Source organism: Myxocyprinus asiaticus, chromosome 6 (genome assembly GCF_019703515.2).
Source record: "Myxocyprinus asiaticus isolate MX2 ecotype Aquarium Trade chromosome 6, UBuf_Myxa_2, whole genome shotgun sequence".
NCBI classification, from domain to species: Eukaryota; Metazoa; Chordata; class Actinopteri; order Cypriniformes; family Catostomidae; genus Myxocyprinus; species Myxocyprinus asiaticus.
The window spans coordinates 33,307,238-33,328,859 of NC_059349.1; the positions used below are offsets into that span (position 1 = coordinate 33,307,238).

The 21,622-nt window shown below is 36.2% G+C and overlaps 1 protein-coding gene across 1 annotated transcript; it reads right to left on the reverse strand.

The window, feature by feature from the left end:
* Nucleotides 1-12,500: 12,500 nt before the first annotated feature.
* Nucleotides 12,501-20,416, reverse strand: and2 (actinodin2). The gene is made up of 5 exons (XM_051700583.1): nt 20,328-20,416; nt 19,421-19,498; nt 18,590-18,634; nt 17,197-17,345; nt 12,501-14,241 (listed from the first exon to the last, which is right to left on the reverse strand). The coding sequence occupies exons 2-5, from the start codon at nt 19,476-19,478 to the stop codon at nt 12,910-12,912; spliced, it is 1,584 nt and encodes a 527-aa protein (XP_051556543.1). The 5' UTR covers nt 19,479-19,498; nt 20,328-20,416; the 3' UTR covers nt 12,501-12,909.
* Between the last annotated feature and the right edge of the window lie 1,206 nt (nt 20,417-21,622).

Below are 21,622 nucleotides of genomic sequence, written 5' to 3' on the forward strand. Positions count from 1 at the left end.
ATTTACCACTGCAACGTGAAACCCTCTTTTCCATTCGAAGACCACATCTGTGAGGCTCAAAAGAAGGCAAAAAAAAAAAAAAAAACATCATAAAAGCTGTATAAAAAAGTCAATACAACTCATGCGTTATATTCCAAGTCTTCTGAAGTCATATAACACACTCAAAAATATACTTGGGCCTGTTTTTATGATTTTACAAAATTCCATCAAATTGAATTATATAATTTTTTAACTAAATTAAATTAATAAAACTTAAAATACAGTTTTTTTTAAGATTACCTGCAATTACTTGAAACTGAAAATGTTTAAATATTATATATATATATATATATATATATATATATATATATATATATATATATATATATATATATATATTTGGTTTGGAATAACACAAGGTTGAGTTTCCATTTTGGGGTAAATTATCTCTTTAATTCTTTAGATTCTGCAATATTATAGATTTTATAGATACTATTCAATAAGTTATGTTATACTCAGTTTTACAATATATGGCCTAATATCTTCATAATAATATCAGGAAGGTAATATTATATTCTTCATTTTGTGTACACAGTTTAACTCAAAGAATTTTAAATGGAAAGATGTGAAAAGACAATCAGAAACATAACACCATATAATATAACCCTCATTTACCCTCATACTTTAATTTAAAACAAGGACTAGACTGATAGATTCAAAATCAAAGTGAAATAATGAGTTATTCATTGAGGTTTTAATCATATAAGGGAAGACCAATGGAACATAGAGGTTTATGACTATGAAAGACAAAAAGTCATTTTCGGATACCTGATCCACCTATTCACATTCTCCACCGTAAACATTACCACACACAAACATTAATACATCCACAGCTAAATGGCCATACAGAAAAGATACAAAGAAGCGGTCCGACTATTGAATCCTGTCAGTATATGCACTCAATGAGCACTTTATTAGGAACACTATAGTCCTGATGAAGTTCCCGATGTCATCTTCTGCTTTTGTAGCCCATCTGCCTCTAGGTTCAACAGTTGTGCATTCTGAGATGCTATTCTGCTCACTGCAATTGTACAGAGTGGTTATCTGAGTTATCGTAGCCTTTCTGTCAGCTCAAACTAGTCTGACCATTCTCCGTTGACCTCTCTCATCAACAAGGAGTTTCCGTCCGCAGAACTGCCGTTCACTGGATGTTTTTTGTTTTTGGCACCATTCGGAGTAAACTTTAGAGATTGTTGTTCATGAAAATTCCAGGAGATCAGCAGTTACAGAAATACTTAAACCAGCCCATCTGGCACCAACAATCATGCCACAGTTGAAATCACTGAAATAAAAAATGTTTTCCCCATTTTGATGGTTGATGTGAACATTAACTGAAGCTCCCTACCCATATCTACATGCTTTTATGCATTACACTGCTGCCACACGATACGATTGACTGATTAGACAATCGCATGAATAAGTAGGTGTGTTCCTTATAAAGTGCTCAGTGATTGTATATAAACTTTGCTTAGTGCACATTTTTACATCTTCCCACTGCTTGTATTCTTCAGTTGTTATAAATGGGCCAAAACTAAAAGAGATTGCTGAGCTCTATTTTTTTTTTTAAGGATGATCCTGTGATCTTGTCAGAAAAAAATACTCCTTTTACACCCCTTTTATATATACAGAACAGTATAGACTGGATGTAGGGCGAAGACACCAGCCAGTTTGAGCTGTGAGGAGCACTGCAGGGTGTGAGAATTCTGAGCGGTGTGAAGTTCACACTCAAAACAAGTTTTGAATATGAGGTTTTTCCTCTTTAACTCTTAAAGTGATAACAAAGTGTTTCTTCAGGATTACCATCTGTATTCTCTGGCAAGAATTAGATTTATGTAAATATAACCAATCGTTTGAGAAAATTAACTGGGCTCTCAAGGGCCAACCTAACATACAGTATGTGGCATTGAAACCAAAACAACTGCAGAAAAATCCAGGAGATTAGTTTACGGAAAATAAGGCCAAAGGAATTGCTGACAGCCTAGAAAACTTGCTTTTAATCATTAGCCTCTTTTACATGTACCTTTGACCCAAACTATAAACCCAAGCTGGACAGCGGTGGGACAGTTTTAAAAAGTAGAGCATCCATTTGCATTTCAGATGGATCTCAGTGTAAAATTGGTGACAGTAGGTCGAAAGTTCTTCAGCTGAAGCACTGCCCCCAGTTGCCGAAACGTCCACAGAGTGACACCAAAAGTGAGTTGTAAAGTGAGTTGTTTTAAACTGTAATAAGATGTAATACATTCAATAGGAATTAATATTGTATTACTGTAATACGCCCTAACCCAAACTCAAACCTTAAATCTAACTGTCAGTAGAGTGAAAATGTAATCTTAGACTGTGAATCACGCTTATCATTGATGATGTGAATGCGATTACGTTCTGGTTTCCATGGGACCAGGGCCCAAGCCTCTGAGGCTGCTGATGCAAGGTGCTATCAGTAGTGCCACAAGAAAAACACATTGTCTGACACATTTTCAGAACCCTGAAACATTTCTTCAGAAACCTTTATATCAGATCTACCATTCATTCAACAACACACTGGAAACAAAAACATTCATCCCTGGACTGAAGATCATCAGACTGGCACAGAATCCATGTCATCACAGAGACAGTGAGTCAACTGCTGACTTATCCTCAGCAACACCAGTATCCTGCTCTCAATACACTTCATCATTTCTTCAGAATCACTGATGCATGAAAACCTTTTGCTTCCCTGTGCTGACAAAAACCTCTCTGTATTCTTTCAGGTTGACAGGTAATGCAGAGTTGGCATTGTGACTGGACATGACGTTTCTATTGCCTTTCAAGCCCCTTCACTTTGCCGGTTCCACTGAGCCCATGTACAGTCTATTATGTACAGTATTCCCCATTCAAACTCACCAAAACCCTCTACTCCCACACTATGCTCTCCACTTCTCTTAGATTTCTTGGTCAGTGCTGAATGTACAGTACGTGAATACAAATTACAATGACTGAGAGTCATTTTCATTGAATCAAATAAATGTGGCATTATTTAGTCCAATTCTATCAAAAAAGGTTCATGCCTTCCTTCTGGCATAAACAGACTTATTACAGACATTGTTTACAGTATATATATATATATATATATATATATATATATATATATATATATATATATATATATATATATATATATATACACACACACACACACACACACACACTGTACAAATGTCTGTAATTTTACTGTAAAAATACTGTAAAAATGCTACAGTAAAAAAAGCGTAAATTGGTTAACGAGTAGTTACCGTAAAATATATGTTAAAGATTTTAATATATTTAAAAAGACAATACATGTAGTTTTACAGTAAAATGTTGTAAAAAAAATTACATGTTTTAGATGTAAAAAGTATGATTTTCCAGAATAATTAATGGTTAAAATGTATATTATGTTTATCAAGAGAGTACATGTACTTTTTACTGTAAATTATTGTTAAAATTAATCGGGGTAATCGGTAAACAGTAATCGGGCATTCCCAGAATTCCCTGCGTGACCTGTTACATTTCATTATATTTTATGGGAATAGTTATGTTTCTTCTTATTTTTAATATCAGTTATGCACTTTGGGGATGTTCTGTGTTATATTTTATGTAGATTAGTTAATGTTAACTCAAATTAACATAATTTTAATTTCACATGTGTTACTGTGATGGTGTTGTGTTTGTGTGAGTGACACTAAGCACTGTCTCTACATGTCTATTGGTCATTGCTTCTGGAAGGGCCACTATTGATGAACATCATGTCATCATGTGTCTTTCTGTAATTATTATGGTGATTAACAATATATTATATAAAGTGAAAAGCAGATTTCTACAGTTTCAGAAGGTTAATATATTAAGTTTATCATTTAATAATATAAACGACGGTACTGCACCGTAAAATATACAGTAAAAACAAGAGTTTTAAACTGTAAAACTTGTTTAAATTTTTACTGTATTTTTTACACAATTATTCTGACAACCACTTTTTGTGTGTGTGTGTGAATTTTTTTACAGTGTATATATATACTGTATCTATCTATCTATCTATCTATCTATCTATCTATCTATCTATATATATATATATATATATATATATATATATAGTATGTGTGTGTGTGTGTGTATATACACTCACTGAGCACTTCATTAGGAACACCTGTACACATAATTAATCATGCAATTATCTAATCAGCCAATTGTGTGACAGCAATGCAATGCATAAAATCATTCAGATCCGGGTCAGGAGCTTCAGTTAATGTTAACATCAACCATCAGAATGGTACCAAAAACAAAACACAATCCAGTGAGGGGCAGTTCTGTGGACAGAAACACCTTGTTTATGAGAGAGGACAACGGAGAATGGCAAGACTGGTTTGAGCTGACAGAAAGGCTACGTTAACTCAGGTAACCACCCTGTACAATTGTAATGAGCAGAATAGCTTCTCAGAATGCACAACACGTCGAACCTTGAGGCGGATGGACTACAACAGCAGAAGCATCAGGCACTTTATTAGGACCAAAGTGTTCCAAATAAAGTGCTCAGTGAGTGTATATCTTTACAGTTTCTTTCTATGTTGGGTGATCCAAAATATAGTGAAAATTTAACCAGGCATGTGTAAGTGGGTCACCAGAGCAGTGACTAATTAGCTGGTAACACAATAAGTTGCAGTTGACATGAGAGACCAAGTGCAGCCATTGCTTGGAAGAGCCAATACAGGGTCAAATAAAGGTTTGGAACTCCATTCACTATTACACAAATAGTAAGTATGGCACCATCCATAGTGCTGAAATAGATCTGAATCTGAGATTCAATAATAATTTAGTCACCACAGATAATAATAAAATCTATTGACATAACTGGTAATTCTGAGAACAAGATAATCAATGTGCAAATGTTACTGTGGAAAGCTAACTCAGAATGGATATATTTTTTAAATCAGTAATAACTGTATAAATGTTACTTTTTGTTGTTGCATTTCTGAATTCCTCAAACACCCAAGGACAAGCTCACATGATAAAAGTGACAAAATACTTTGAACAGGCCAAAACATTTTTTAAATATTAAGACATTTGGAAATAAGATGCAAGGCAGATTTAATTACTGTTAAATGGGTTGTAGTCAGTACAATTACAGTTACAGACTTTAATTACTAAATAAAGTCCCTGAGGGCTAAGGGCAATGATGTTACAATCTGAGTATATCAGACTCCATTTAACTATTCACTCTCCATCAGCTGTGACCCTCTAAACAGACCAGAGAAATTAAAGTGCAATGGAGCATTGTAAGGAGAGGAAACCAGACAGTAAAGTGACTTTGGTGTGACGCCTAATAGGCTGTGTTTCTGAAGTAAATGACAAAATGGTCACCCTCCCACTCACATTGTATCTCAATTAAATTAGAGAGAAGTAGATAGAGAAATATTTTGCCTGTATAAGCATCTACAGTTCAGAGTGATATCAAACTTTGCAGGGAACAGAGATGTCCTGCATACGAGTTCATGTAAGACATCTCTGTTGAGATATAGTTATTTCGATCTATTTGCTCTTTTGTCCAAGGTCTCTCACTGTTAATTGGTTGCATAAAGGAACATACGTTTATCGTCAATATCTGTATTCAATGGTCAAAGCAGAAAGTGAAGTTTCAGCTCCAGAGAAGACTCAGGAATTCTGTCCAGGTATCTCGTGGAAGATACTCAGGTCCCTCCTAGAATTCCAAATGAGAGATAAGCCATACTTGGGGAAAGGATATTTCATGGCTGGCTTCCCCCATCTGTCTCTTGAATGACACAGTCTGAATAGTAAATCTTTTTCAGAACAACATACATCTTCCTCACTATCATTCTCAAACCTAAGAAGAGCAATATTGATTAAAGAAAATTGTTTTGCCCGAAGACTGGGGGCATCTTATCTAGCTGAGGATACAGGCTGATAATTATGCCCAGTGACCCATGGTATTGCTTGCACAAAGGGAATCGAAGAATGATGATGTCTAGAAATATAAACTTTTATCGTGGAGTTTCAGCTCTGAAGAAGACTCAGGAAGAAATATTGCAGTGGACTGAATACAATTAAAAATAATGTATTATGTTGATATAGCCTAGAGTTAAAAAAAAAAAAAAACTCAAGTGATAGACTAAAGGAAAGATTTCACTGGGACAAAGCAACTTGCAAACAACTGTCAGTCTCATTCTCAGCATCCCCTCAATTCTTTTTTTTTTTTTAATACATGATTTTAGACTGTACAGTGTTTAAGGGACCTTATTCAGAGATTTTTGACGGGACTGAAAACGAGGCTGTGAGGGACTTACAGTCTCTTTAATGGATTGTATTGTTGTATAAATTGGTGTTGATCGTTTAGCTGACGTAATATTGAAAAAGCATCTTAAAAAAAAAAAAAAAAAAAGGTAGACAAAAAACCAAGTGCATGCCATTGAAGATACAGTAAGTTTATCCCTCACAGCTTTCATTCCCGTCAAAAAATCGAATTTGGTCTATAATGTCAAGTCCATTCAAGAAATTATTGTAAGTGTGGGTGCAGTGAACGAGACTGAGACAGTCGTAAAATCTCATCGAAAGCTTATTATTGCAGTAATTTATTGTAATTATACAGGCTAATATAATACAGGCATGCAATGGAATTTAGTCTAGCAAGGGCTTGAAACTTCGGAATCAACTGCGGTGAAAATAAATAAATATTTTTACATAGGCCTACTCATAAAAGAAATCATTGTTAGTGCGAAATTAACACGACGTCAACCGTATCTTTTTAAAGACATCAAATGTATTAACAAGTAGCGGGCAAGTCTTAAACAACTTTTTTTTTATTTATTTTTTTTATACACAGTATATATTGTCTAAAATTACGACATTTTCATAACAGCGTAAAAAACTCATTATAACAACGATTAAAAGAGACGAGAAAGACAGATTATATACACGAGCTACTCACCAATCAAAGAGTCTCTAAGCATCAAATCATGAGATGGTGAGCAAGTGCAGAATGCCTCCTGCGCTTCTCGATCGCTCAAATCTCTCCCTCCGACTGGATCATGTGACAGGAGACTGCTGCCCGCTTTATCATCCACATGCTGGATCCATTCATTCATAGCTGAGATACTTATAACCAAAGGCTTTATGTCTAAACTATCTAATCTGATTATTATCTGTCTGTCTGTCCGTCCATCAGTCCGTCCATCCGTCTATCTGTCTATCTATATAATTAAAAACAAATACAATATCATAATCAAAAAGCAATTCAAAAAGCACCTTGTGAAAATTACTGACCTTTCATTACAAAAGCCCATCACATAGTTGTTTGACTGAACACAAACCCTTTATTACAGGAATCTGCAAACATATCATAAATCTCAAATAGTTACACAAAATCAGAAGGATTTGTCTTTATTTTATATAAGTATAGAATATATTATGTCTATTATATTACTGTATACAGTATGTGTAAGTCATCGAAGTATGTCAAATTTACATTTTGTTCTCTTTTATAAAATCTCTCTCCTACTGTAATTGAGCCCAGCAACTCTCTGTCTGAGATGTGGATGATAAGCTGTGGGTTATTGTTCTCAACACAACATGTAGGATTCAGCCACCATCCTGGATAATTAAAGCTCTTTTGTTTCACTAACCTACAGTAGCTTTACACTTTCTGGTGGAATGTGCAACTTCATCTCTCTACACATTACTGTAATGTTCCCAGTGTTTGAATGCATTCCTATATAACTAAAACATTCAGATATTTTCTTATGTATATAGTATAAACCTGATAACACACTGTTCCAATAAGTTACTGGACTTCAGAAAATCAGGATGTTATTTTTCCATATCAGACACAAGTCTTTGATTCAATAGAAACTACATATGTTGCAGTGATTGCGACTGTCTAGCTTTTTACAGATTCTAAAGGAGCAACAAGGGCAAGACCATAACCTTATCTTAAATTAAATCTTAGAGAAAAACCTGAAGCATACCAGACAACTCCATCTGAACCAACAGTTCAAAATGTTCCTCATGGGTTGTCAAGCATGCCCTTTTAAATCTTGACTGTTGCACTGTGACATCACATGCTTCAGAGCCTACATGAGCAACTTGGGTCTTCTTATGTGTTGACAATCTCCACTCCTTCTCCATCCTACATAAGCACAACAATAATTTATTATGCTGTAACTCAACTTGAGCAATTTGTCTTTAGATAAATATCAGTGTTTGTAGAAACAGACACACTTAAAATGCATTTGTGCTAAAATGCTAATTTTGTACTTCAAAACTCATTACATACAAACAGTCATAAATGTAAGTTTTTGGAATAGTCATAGCATGTCACCAACTATTCATGGTAGTGGGCTGTCTCCCCCATTCTGTAGGGTTTGGGTTACCTTCAGTAGCCCAAATAGGCTACCTATTAGCCAACTTAGCCAACTGGACAGTTTTAAGGACTGAAGATACAGTTGTGCTCAAAAGTTTGAATACCCTGGCAGAAATTTTGAAATTTTGGCATTGATTTTGAAAATATGACTGATCATGCAAAAAAACTGTCTTTTATTTAAGGATAGTGATTATATGAAGCCATTTATAATCACATAGTTGTCTGGCTCCTTTTTAGATCATAATGATAACAGAAATCACCCAAATGGCCCTGATCAGAAGTTTACATACCCTTGAATGTTTGGCCTTGTTACAGACACACAAGCTGACACACACAGGTTTAAATGGCAATTAAAGGTTCATTTCCCACACCTGTGGCTTTTTAAATTGCAATTAGTGTCTGTGTATAAATAGTCAGTGAGTTTGTTAGCTCTCACATGGATGCACTGAGCAGGCTAGATACTGAGCTGTGGGGAGCAGAAAAGAACTGTCAAAAGACCTGCGTAACAGGGTAATGGAACTTTATAAAGATGGAAAAGGATATAAAAAGATATCCAAAGCCTTGAAAATGCCAGTCAGTACTGTTCAATCACTTATTAAGAAGTAGAAAATTCGGGGATCTCTTGATACCAAGCCAAGGTCAGGTAGACCAAGAAAGATTTCAGCCACAACTGCCAGAAGAATTGTTCGGGATACAAAGAAAAACCCACAGGTAACCTCAGGAGAAATACAGGCTGCTCTGGAAAAAGACGGTGTAGTTGTTTCAAGAAGCACAATACGACGATACTTGAACAAAAATGAGCTGCATGGTCGAGTTGCCAGAAAGAAGCCTTTACTGCACCAATGCCACAAAAAAGCCCAGTTACAATATGCCCGACAACACCTTGACACACCTCACAGCTTCTGGCACACTGTAATTTGGAGTGACAAGATCAAAATAGAGCTTTATGGTCACAACCATAAGTGCTATGTTTGGAGAGGGGTCAACAAGGCCTATAGTGAAAAGAATACCATCCCCACTGTGAAGCATGGTGGTGGCTCACTGATGTTTTGGAGGTGTGCTTGCATTCTTCTGCACAAAAGCTGTGCATGGGACGCTCTTGGACTTTCCAGCACGACAATGACCCTAAGCACAAGGCCAAGTTGACCCTCCAGTGGTTACAGCAGAAAAAGGTGAAGGTTCTGGAGTGGCCATCACAGTCTCCTGACCTTAATATCATCTAGCCACTCTGGTGAAATCTCAAATGTGCGATTCATGCAAGACAACCAAAGACTTTGCATGACCTGGAGGCAATTTGCCAAGACGAATGGGCAGCTATACCACCTGCAAGAATTTGGGGCCTCATAGACAACTATTACAAAAGACTGCACGCTGTCATTGATACTAAAGGGGGCAATACACAGTATTAAGAACTAAAGGTATGTGGACTTTTGAACAGGGGTCATTTCATTTTTTTTTTTTTTTTGCCATGATTTATTTTATGATTGTGCCATTCTGCTATAACCTACAGTTGAATATGAATCCCATAAGAAATAAAAGAATTGTGTTTTGCCTGCTCACTCATGTTTTCTTTAAAAATGGTACATATATTACCAATTTTCCAAGGGTATGCAAACTTTTGAGCACAACTGTATATGACTTTTAGCCAATTTTAAGGTGGATGCAACATCTGTTCTTAAAATCACTGTCAGACAGTGCTTCTTCAGGGCCGAACATTAGTCATAAGTCAAAGTCAAGGTTTTATTTGTCAAATGTGCAACAGTTCTACAACCAGCATTAGCCTACTTGTTGAAAATGAAGTGCACTGATCATCAAGCTCACCATTAAAATAAACATTAAATAAAAATAATAATAATAAATAAACATATATATATATATATATAAACATAATGTAAAACATTATAATGAAATGTAATTACAGTTAGAGTTCTACCCATCTGCCTACTGAAAATAATCCTATCACATCACTGTAGCAGTATGCCATAACCACTGTTGGGTGAGTGACTCAGAAAAGCAATCCACTACGAATTACTAATTACTTCTATCAAATTGTAATCAAAATACCTTACCAATTAGATCATTAAAAATGTAAATGCATTATAAATTACTTTAAATTTAAGTTGTTACTTCTAAAACACTTCACAGAAAATAATGTCTATATTTTTATTTTATGCATATATGAATATATATATATATATATATATATATATATATATATATATTATGAATGTCTATATACACTCACTAAGCACTTTATTAGGAACACTATAGTATGCTGTAATCTGACTTCTAGAATTAAAAAAGTAATGTATTACACTCCTTTTTTCATTTTTTTTTTTTAAGTCATTTGATTACAATAACTTATTACTTTGCAATCAGATTACACCCAGCACTGGTCGTAACTGACAAGTTATAGCAGCATTTGCTCCTTTCAAACTTGCAATACTACAAAAATGCATACACTGCACTATAATTTACAACTCTGACAATGTGTGCACATACAGTACATTGTACAGCAATGTACAGAAGTGTCATCTAATAAATCAAAATCTTCGGTCAAGGCATCTAAATTTACCAAAATGTCTGCCGTGTCATAACGTGCATTTATGGGCATTACTGTACATCGTATCATAACAGTTCCTCCCAATCTTTTTATTTTTTATTTTTCTCACTAACAGTGACCGCATTAAAATGAGAGACTCTGCAGAATGCTGAATACAGCACACAGAACTATACAGCTAATTTCTGTTTGCTTATGCAGAGGACATATTCACCCTCATTACCATTCAGAGCCCTTTCCCATCCACTTAATGACATTCAGCTGGTCCCCCAGGTATGTAGGCCATGGAGAGGTGCAGTCAGCACAAACCAGACTCATGCTGACTGAGGCATTAAGCCACAGTACAAAGCCTCATAGACTTTGCTATATCCCTTCTCAAAGCCAACTTCAGACCTGTTAGAATACAAGACATGAGCCACTACAGAAATGCCCATATTATGCTGAGTCTGCACATGAGATACATCTCCACTGATTTCCGGTACTCTTACATACTGTAACCTGTCAGAATGAAATGTGTCAATAATATCTGTAGTGTGTGGTGGTGTGATGGATAATCCAAGAATTATATTTTTAGTGCTTCATCAGTTCTCTCTTTACAAGTTAATACACATTTGTCCACTGAAGGATCCTGTAAGAGTGGAATATTGTCAAAGTAACCCTAGCAATTAATGTATATTTCAACATGTTCACTGTCGGTCTGAGTAGTCACTAGTGTTACTGTGTTGGCATGCCTTGTTCTTTTAAAACTTTCATCACATGCACTCACTTTCAACTGCCTGTGAAACTGATCTTTCTGCTGTTGCATTGTTCATTCATATGAAATAAAGGTATTCTGCCTTATCTTTACTTTTCCTGTTAAGCTCATTCTTGTTTCTACATTTGTTCATGCTGTTTGAATTAAATCACTTTTATTTTCCACACAAAATCACAGAATGATTGTTCAGTGTTTGCAGTGGATAGTCAAACGTCAGGTTCATCTTTTTTTCTTTTTCTTTTTTCTTTTCTTTTTTTTCTTTTCTTTTTTTCTTTATTGCTACATCTTTAAAGTCCTGAGCTACAGAATGTCTCAGCTTGGATTCTGCAGTTGCTCATTGCATCATTCAGATACTAATGCAATGCTTCCATATTTGTCACAACTGATGAGCCTGTACATTCTTTTGTGGTGTAATACTTTCATGCAAATATATAGCCATTAATATACATATCATGAAAGTGTTTTGCTGTAGTGAAACATGTACTCATGTATACACTCATGTCATACAGCTCTTATTATGCAAGCAGTTTAGAAGAAAAATGTTAAATGCAAATGCATTTAATATGCATTTAAATTTGTTAAAAGCAAATTGTTAAAAGCAAATTGTATTCCCTGAAGTAAACTCTAAAAACACCAACATTCTAATTTCATGTCCTTTATTTCTTTTTAGATTTGAAGAAATGAAGCATAAAATGCAGAGGTAAACAAACAAGAGAGAGAGGCATTGTTCATATCAGTGGTAGAAAGTGTTAGAAACTACATTAAATATATATAAAATTATCATATAACAAAAAAAGTAAAGTGACATACAATATGGGAAAATAGTTTACTTAGAAGTAGTATCAGTTTAAGACATATTCTAGTACCCTAACCCTACTCTATATAATACAAAAATACATAGATTGCTTCACATTACCAATAATAGTACCCCTAAATTTAATTAATCCCACAGGTTTCCCAATATGACATATCACAGACAGAATGAAACAATCTCTATAGTAATGAAACCTCTTCAGGACAAAAAAGATTCTTCTCTTGTGTGATACTGAGCTGCTTCTCTTGCACAGCTTTGATTTCAGTCTTTGCGACCAAGTGGTTCTCCTGTCAGCTGTGTGTGTCTACACATGTTTGTATTTGTTCTCGTCCAGTTTCTACGGGGGATGGTTTCTTTTCTCATTTCTTGTAGCCACCCATATATCCTCTCAGGAAGTCTTCAAATTGTGGAACTGGATACTCAGGAGCCACATGTTCAGGAATAGGGTTGCCATGATATTGTTCCTGCTGGGCTGGCTCATCTTTGTGTTCCTCAGCTGCGGGTTCTGCTTTGCGCAGGCGGCAGTTGTAATCAATTTCTGGGTCACAGTCGGGGTGGGGCTCAATGATGCCATTTTTCATTGTCTTAGCTGCCTCTGCTGCAGTGGACGGCTGTGCAGCAAACTTACCACAGCTGGGGTCGTAAGGGTGGCAGCCTGGTTTATAATTGGCAGCACTGGCCTTCAAGTCCTTATTCTCCACTGGGGTGCAGTCCTTATCATAGAACACGTAACAGTCATAGCCTTCTTTGGTCTTCCCACGAACACCCAGTCGGTGGCGGGTCTGAAACTCTGGGAGGAGTGGAGGCGGTTTCCTGAGAGCAGCGTCTCCACCTATCAGACAATAAGGATCATAGCGAGGATCGCAAGCCAGGTTGAGTGGTGCTGGCTCATCTTTTGGAGTGTACTCCAAGACGGGCTTCGTGATTTCAGATAGCTTGGATGCTGTAAGAGGGTTGCAGCCCTTATCAAACAATGGGTTACAATACTTCTCTTTAGGGGCCTCTGCGCTCTCAGCAGTTTGGGCTGCAGGTGCTACATTGGTCACACAGAGTGGGTCAATGGCAGGGTTACAGGTAGGGTACAGGTGATACAGACCTGAAGGTGCTCTTGCAACCAGCTTGGGCCGGCAGTAAGGATCTTTGGTAGGATCACAGCCAAGGTGAGCATAAGAGGGCAGAGCGCCAAGAGAAGGCTTGTAGCCATAAGCAGCACGCAGGTGGTACTGTAGACACTCGGTGTCTGAAGGGTTGCAGATACGCAACAGCTCTGCCCTCTGCTCAGCTGACAGGAAAGGCTCCAGGACAGGAGCGTAGTAGTAGTGGGGGCCTGGTGGGGTCCTCAGAGGCAGGGGGAGCAGAGGGGTCAGGACTGGAAAAGGGACTTTTGCTGGGGCTGGTCCTGGGACAGGTGATGGCTCCTCTTCTGCAGCTTTTGGTCGAACAGCATAGATGCAGTAGGGGTCGAGGTATGGGTTGCACACTGTCACAGTAGCTTGTTTCACAGGTAGGGGCATTACAAGCTTAGCTTTGGGTTTGCTGGTGGATTCTGCAATGCAGTCTGGGTCATCAGAGTTGGCACAGGCTTTGTAAATTTCACTCAAGTGAGTCAGGTAATGGTTGTAAGAGCGGCCCTCTTCTACTCTGTGCTTATTCTGCAGGTAAGTGAGGTAAATGCGATCCATGTCTTCAACCTGTGGAAACAATTGCAGAGAAAAAATAGCCCAATTTGTAAATGATTTACCTGAACTCCTTTAAAAGGAATAGTTTACCCAAAAATGCTAATTCTCTCATCATTTACTCAACTGTATGTCATCCCAAACTCATATGACTTACTTTCTTCTTTGGAACACAAACGAAGATATTTTTATGAATATATGAGGTGTTTTTGTCCATACAATGCAAGTGAATGGTGACCAAATTTTCATGCTCCAAAAAGGACATAAAGGCTACATAAAGGTAATCCATACAACTCCAGTGGTTTAATCAATGTCTTCAGAAGCGATCCAATACATTATGGTAGAGAAAAGACCAAATTATAACTCCTTTCTCACTGTAAATCTTGACATAGCTAGTCTTCTTGGTGATCATGATTTCAAGCTCGATTATACTTCCTTGTTCCATCTTGCACTCTGTGCATGCATCAGCCACTCCTCATCACTGACCCTCAACACTGGAACCCCGCAGGGCTGTGTTCTCAGCCCACTACTGTATTCCCTGTACACACATGACTGTGTGGCAACACATAACTCCAATGCCATCATTAAGTTTGCTGATGACACGACGGTGGTAGGTCTGATCACTGACAATGATGAAACAGCCTACAGAGAGGAGGTGCACACTCTGACACACTGGTGTCAGGAGCACAACCTCTCCCTCAACGTCAGTAAGACAAAGGAGCTTGTGGTGGACTTCAGGAGAAAAGACAGAGAACACAGTCCAATCACCATCAATGGAGCACCAGTGGAGAGAGTCAGCAGCTTCAAGTTCCTGGGTGTCCACATCACTGAGGAACTCACATGGTCCGTCCACACTGAAGTCGTTGTGAAGAAGGCTCATCAGCGCCTTTTCTTCCTGAGACGTCTGAGGAAGTTTGGAATGAACCGCCACATCCTCACACGGTTCTACACCTGCACTGTGGAGAGCATCCTGACTGGCTGTATCTCCGCCTGGTACGGCAATAGCACTGCCCACAACCGCAAAGCACTGCAAAGGGTGGTGCGAACTGCCAAACACATCATCGGAGGTGAGCTTCCCTCCCTCCAGGAAATATATACAAGGCGGTGTGTGAAAAAAGCTCGGAGGATCATCAGAGACTCCAGCCACCCGAGCCATGGGCTGTTCTCACTGCTACCATCAGGTAGGCGGTATCGCAGCATCAGGACCCGCACCAGCCGACTCCATGATAGCTTCTTCCCCCAAGCAATCAGACTTCTGAACTCTTGATCTCCCACGATCAAAATACATCAGCCCTGCACTTTATTACTCTTTTATCTCACACCGGACTGTCATAAATTATATTACTGTCATTATATTATGTCTCTCTTAACAACTGACTATCAACCGACAGCCTGAATGTCAATACAGTACAATACTGTACATTCTATATATATACTTTTTTCATATATATTTTAATTTTTATTGAATAATGTGTATCTATATAGTATCTATATAGTAAAAAACAACAAAAAAAAAAAAAAAAAAAAAAAACAGCATATTGTATACTGTACAGTGTATGTTACTATTTGTATATTGTTGAGTGTAATTGTGTATAACAGATGTTTAAATTGTGTTGTGTTAATTTGATGTTTTAAGTTGTGTAATTATGTATAACAGATGTTTAAATTGTGTTGTGTTAATTTGATGTTTTAAGTTGAGTGTAATTATGTATAACAGATGTTTAAATTGTGTTGTGTTAATTTGATGTATTAAGTCGAGTTTAATTATGTATAACAGATGTTTAAATTGCGTTGTGTTAATTTGATGTTATTGTAAATTGGTATATGTCTCATCACTGTCACGACTGCTATGTTGATCGGAACTGCACCCAAGAATTTCACACACCATTGCACTTGTGTATATGGCTGTGTGACAATAAAGTGATTTGATTTGATTTGATTTGATTTGGAAGTGTAATCAAACTTGAAATCATGATTGTGTCTAAAGACTGCAATGGCAAGATGTACAGTGAAAAAGGAGTTACATTTTGGTCTGTTCTCACACAAAACCGATTGGATCACTTCAGAAGATGGATTAAACCACAAGAGTTTTATAAATTATCTTTATGCTGCCTTTATGTCCTTTATAGAGCTTGAAAATGTGGTCTCCATTCTCTTGCACTGTACTGGCAAACAGACATCAAATCTCCATTAAAATATCTTCATTTGTGTTCCGCAGATGAAAGAAAGTCATACAAGTTTGAGACAACAGAAAGGTGAGTAAATTATACGATATTTTCATTTTTAGGTAAACTATAAATTTAAGGGATGTATAGTAATGTTATAAGCAATGTTGGGTGTAATCTAAATACAAAGTTATTCATTACTGTAATCTAATTACTTTTAGTATAAAAAGTAGTGTAGTGAATTACATTTAAAATTATTGTAATCAGATTACAGTTACTGACTTTCAATTAAGTTAATTACTTTTAATACACACATTTCTAAACTAAAATTAAATATATAAAATTAATATCAAATCTGTTTGTGGTTTGTGACAGCTGAAGGGTGTGCGTCCCCTAGCGAGTCAATGAACAAGTAGGAAATATACAGTAGACATTATTTTGAATTCGTTGAGCTGAAAAACAAAAGCTTTCTGTGAAAAATGTTTTTGGAAAGTAACTAAAATAGTTATTACTTTAGAAAGTAATTAGGAATGTGATAACTTTTTCAAAGAAGTTATCAGTAAAGTCAGCAATATGAATACAATTTTGGAGTAGTAATTAGTCATTTCTATCCAGATTTTTATATATATATATATATATATATATATATATATATATATATATAACTTACCCAACACTGATTAAAAGATATTACTACATGACACAAAACTGCACAAAGACAGACAAAATTTGCAAGTCACAGAAAGACTGTGACCATGGCTCCCTTCTCCATCCTCCATCTTTGCTATTGTTTGAGGTCACTCACTCCTTCCTGATTGTTGGTCTCCATGTAGTATTTATACCAGCCCCAGAAATCAGGCAGATGTCTGTAGTTGGCAATGTTCCTCCTATTGCGGACCAGCTTCTTCATCGCTGATGTGCTGTCTGACTTCTCCTCAGGAGCAGCCTCAGTAACTGAACCGATACATGACAAAAGTGAGGCAACAATATGGAATATCACTGTAAAGTTTTAGAGTTTGTTTCAAACAATGTAGCTTTAGCTGATGATATGCTGTAGCTGTTAAACTTCTCTAGATGGTACTGGTGAAGTTTTTATGTGCAATCATACTTATTTTTCATCATAAATGATACCTTCCATTTTTTAAGAGGGCTACATTCCATGACACATGATCAGTCAAATGTTTGGGCAAGTACTAAATTTATGTCTCTCATGGTCTTAAAAACCTTTTGATCTTGAAGTTTGTGCTTAAATGTTTGAAAGTAGTTTTGCAGAAAAATATACTGTGCAGAGCTGTTATCTAAGCAATAGGTCTACAGAACTGTCTAATTTGATATGGTGCCCATCACCACCTTAACCCAAAATCCATTGTGAAAGAAATGTGTGCTGACAGCCTTGACGTTCTATTTAAAAAATATTGCTTGTCTCGCTATATGAATACCATATTGAGTGAGAAGGTTGAGCCTGTTTCTGAGAGCACATTGCGCTAACCTGTGGTTCAGTATCTGAAACAGCTAGTCATAAATCATTCTCCACTGTCAATAAAAGTGAGTGGTACTTGCTTTTCATACAAGTTTAAGGAAAACTTGGCAACCCTGATTCTTGTGAGCAAATCATTTTTGCTGGTTCACAAATGACTTTTCATAAGTGTTTAATGAATCAGTTGAATTTATGATTCAATAATGACTCGCTCAGAACACATAAAAGCTGCTCATTTGTTGCCACCTATTGGCTTAAATATCTGCAGAAAATATGACTGAACGTATCATTGAATGAATCGTTTTGGTGAATGGATTCAAAAGACTCGAATCACTGGGTGGGATAAATCAAAATCCCTGCCACAGTAACTGTATGATTGAAAAAAGAGGAAAATTATTACATCAATGTGAGCGTCAGTGTGGTAATTTCATTATGTAGAGTGGAAGTGACACAATGGTCCCTTAACTTGGTAAGGAACTTCAGGTTTTATGCCATGTACGTGTCACAGTCCGTGTAAAAGTTATTTAAATATATAACCAAAAATGTAATTAAGAAGTAGGAGGTTCCATTTTCGACATTTACCACTTAATAGTGCTGCCCTGATGTTGCCTTTTGTTAAATATGCAGCATAATGGTTCATGTTTATTGGCCATTATCTCACACTAGAGCTTTGATAAGGGTGCTATTCATTATATAATTATACAAAAAAAGGCCAACTCACTATCCTCTTCTCCATGGTTCCCAACAGGACCAGCACTCAGAAAGTCTGTGACAGACATTAACAAAAAAGGAACATGAATTGTTACAAACCAAATGTCACACTGCTCAAATGAAGGAAAATGTCATCCAACTAGTGTGCTCCTTAAGTGCACAACATGAACTTTTCTCATCAGTGAAGCCTGTACCTAATTATGCTGATTACCATTTCATATTTCCTCTCTGAGCATTCTAAGTGCTTTGTAAAATGGGGCTTAAACTTCCGAGACCCCCTGCAAGTCTACCTGTTAAACTACAAAGAGGTTGGGCAACAAGCCTAGAGGCTGCTGCTGCTGCTGTAATTAACACACTGCTGTAAAATAAAATGAAGGATGTAAAATGGTATGTACATGTAACATTATTTGTGGCATATAGATCTGCACCTCCATCTGGTCTCTTTAGATGTTTATGGCTCATGGAAAATAATTACAGTCGGCTGATCATTGCAAGGGTTGTGCCTCCTGTTTCTCTTTGGAAAAAGGCTTCACTGTCTAAAATAAATCACTTCACAAAATGGTTCACAGAAGTTCTCTTATAAGAATAATGCACAATATTATATAAAGAACTATGTTCCTTAGTTGTATTTGGGTTTTTAGAGAAAGAAAATACTTTGAGGATTCTTCAGTTATATAATCAAAGGAGCTTTATTTGTCTCAGAGTTTTTAGATGAGTAATTTGTTTCATGCTTTGTAATGCTGCAATGATTAACATTATTTATGACATTTAAGAGTTTAGTTTAAATTGTTATCAACATCTACAAAATATGCAAGAGAACAAACATTGTTTTTGATCTTACCTGGCATAAAGACAGTTGCAAGAGCAATTCCACATATAATAAGTGTAAGTCTGGCCATTTTTCTTCTTTAATCGACTCCTAAAATCAACACCAACAAATAAATATTCATTAAATCTGGTGAGTCACTTGAGTCAGCTTGTATAATCCAGAACAAATTACTTGCAAAACCAGGGCACAGCAACACTCAGATCCATCAATTCTCTTTGGAGAGGTCTATGTTCCCTCTTTGAACATCTGACATGTTACACATTGCATCAGAACCATAGTTTTGATCAGCAAGTACCGACTCCAATAATGCGTGACTAATTTTTACTGCATGGGCTATAATTCACATTTAAATGAATCTTGTTCAAATAGAATATGCAAAAAGTTTTTTTTTTTTCTAATTGTGAACAATTCCTTACTGTTTAAAACTACAGTTTACATATTGGTCAGACACTTTTTTTTTCCAAAGTGACTTACAGTGCACTTATTACAGGGACAATTCCCCTGGAGCAACCTGGAGTTTAGTGCCTTGCTCAAGGACACAATGGTGGTGGCTGCAGTGATTGAACCGGCAACCTTCTGCTTACCAGTTCTGTGCTTTAGCCCACCACTTCATAGTTACCACTCTATAGTTACTTCTTTTGGTTTCTTTTTCCTTTTTCCATTTCCTTTTTATAGGTGTAGATACCTTACATGTCTTGCATCATATGATGTGAAAAGGAAACAAGTAAAAAATATCTTTATTTGATGTGTTTTCTACAAACAACAAATGTGTTGTGAAAAATACAACTGATATGATAAGCAAACATTCCCATAACCAAGATCATTATATGTTGGTTTTAAGTTTTCATATGTAAACAGTATATAAGCTCTCAGCACCAGCCAACTGGATGACAAAAAGGATCATGCCATTAGCACTTACCTGTTTCAGCAGAAATGTTTAAAGACACCAGGTTTCTGGTGGACTTGAAGGGGCGTAGTTAAGTCCTTTCACAGCCTCTGCACTCCCCATGCAAACCCCTCTGAGGTGCTGCTGTGGCGGGCAACATTTTTAAGGAGCTCCATGATCATTAAGAAAAAAAAGGCATGTCTTATGTCAGGGGCTTGCTATTACCCTTATTGGGATTGGCTCTCGCAAAGTTAGCTCATCGACCAATGAAAGTCCTGTAATTAGGAGGAATAGCAGCAAGATCCAACTTGGTAGAGGGAGCCAGATGGATGCAAAAAAAAAAAAAAAAAAAAAAAAAAAAAACTTTTACTCTTTGATGAATGGTGTGCCACATCTACCACTGAGCCACAAAGATGTCATAAAACCTACAGAACTTAACTGAAAATTGGGTACTTTTCCCATTCTGGCTCACAAATAATGAATGTATTTATTTATTCATTCATTATTCTGAATTCTGCATGTATGCTTTGCTCCATATTATGAAGATTTAGCTGCAAGTAAAGTGAAGTTCTATAGAATTCTGTTTTTAGTCACACAGCTTAAAAATAGTCTGTTTATCATTAATGTTTTTAAATTATTATTGGGCTTATATCAAACCATCTTGGGTTTGTTTGAGGTTTTTTTTTTATTTATTTTTTTTATTTTATTTTTTTTTTTTTTATCTAGTGCTGGGTGTAATCTAATGACAAAGTAATGAATATCTGTAATCTATTTACTGTTTAGTACAAAAAGTATTGCATTACTTAAAGTAATGTAGTGCATTACATTTCAAATTCTTGTAATCAGGTTACAGTTACTGACTTTCAAATAAGTTAATTTAAAATAATTTAATTGGGTTACACATATTTCCAAAACAATATTATATACTGTATGTTAAATAAATGTAAAACATGAATTCATAAGTACATCTCTTTGCGTTTTGTGACAGCTGAAGGGTGTGCACAAGTCAGTGAACATATAGATGTTATTTTTAATTCCTTGAGCAGTAAAATAAAATCTTTTCTGTGAAAAGGGTTTTTGAAAGTAATTTAAAAGTAATTAGTAATGTCATTACATATTTGATGAAATAATCAGTCAGTAATATGATTACAATTTTAGATTAGTAATTAGTAATTTGTAGTGAATACTTTTTTGAGTAACTTACCCAACACTGATTAAAATGAGAACTGATGAGTGTTTAGAGCAAGTTGGTCACATGATTCGTAATTCTGACAGTGAAACTAACAGAAAGTCAACACACATCAGAGAGTCCCTCAGATTATGCATTA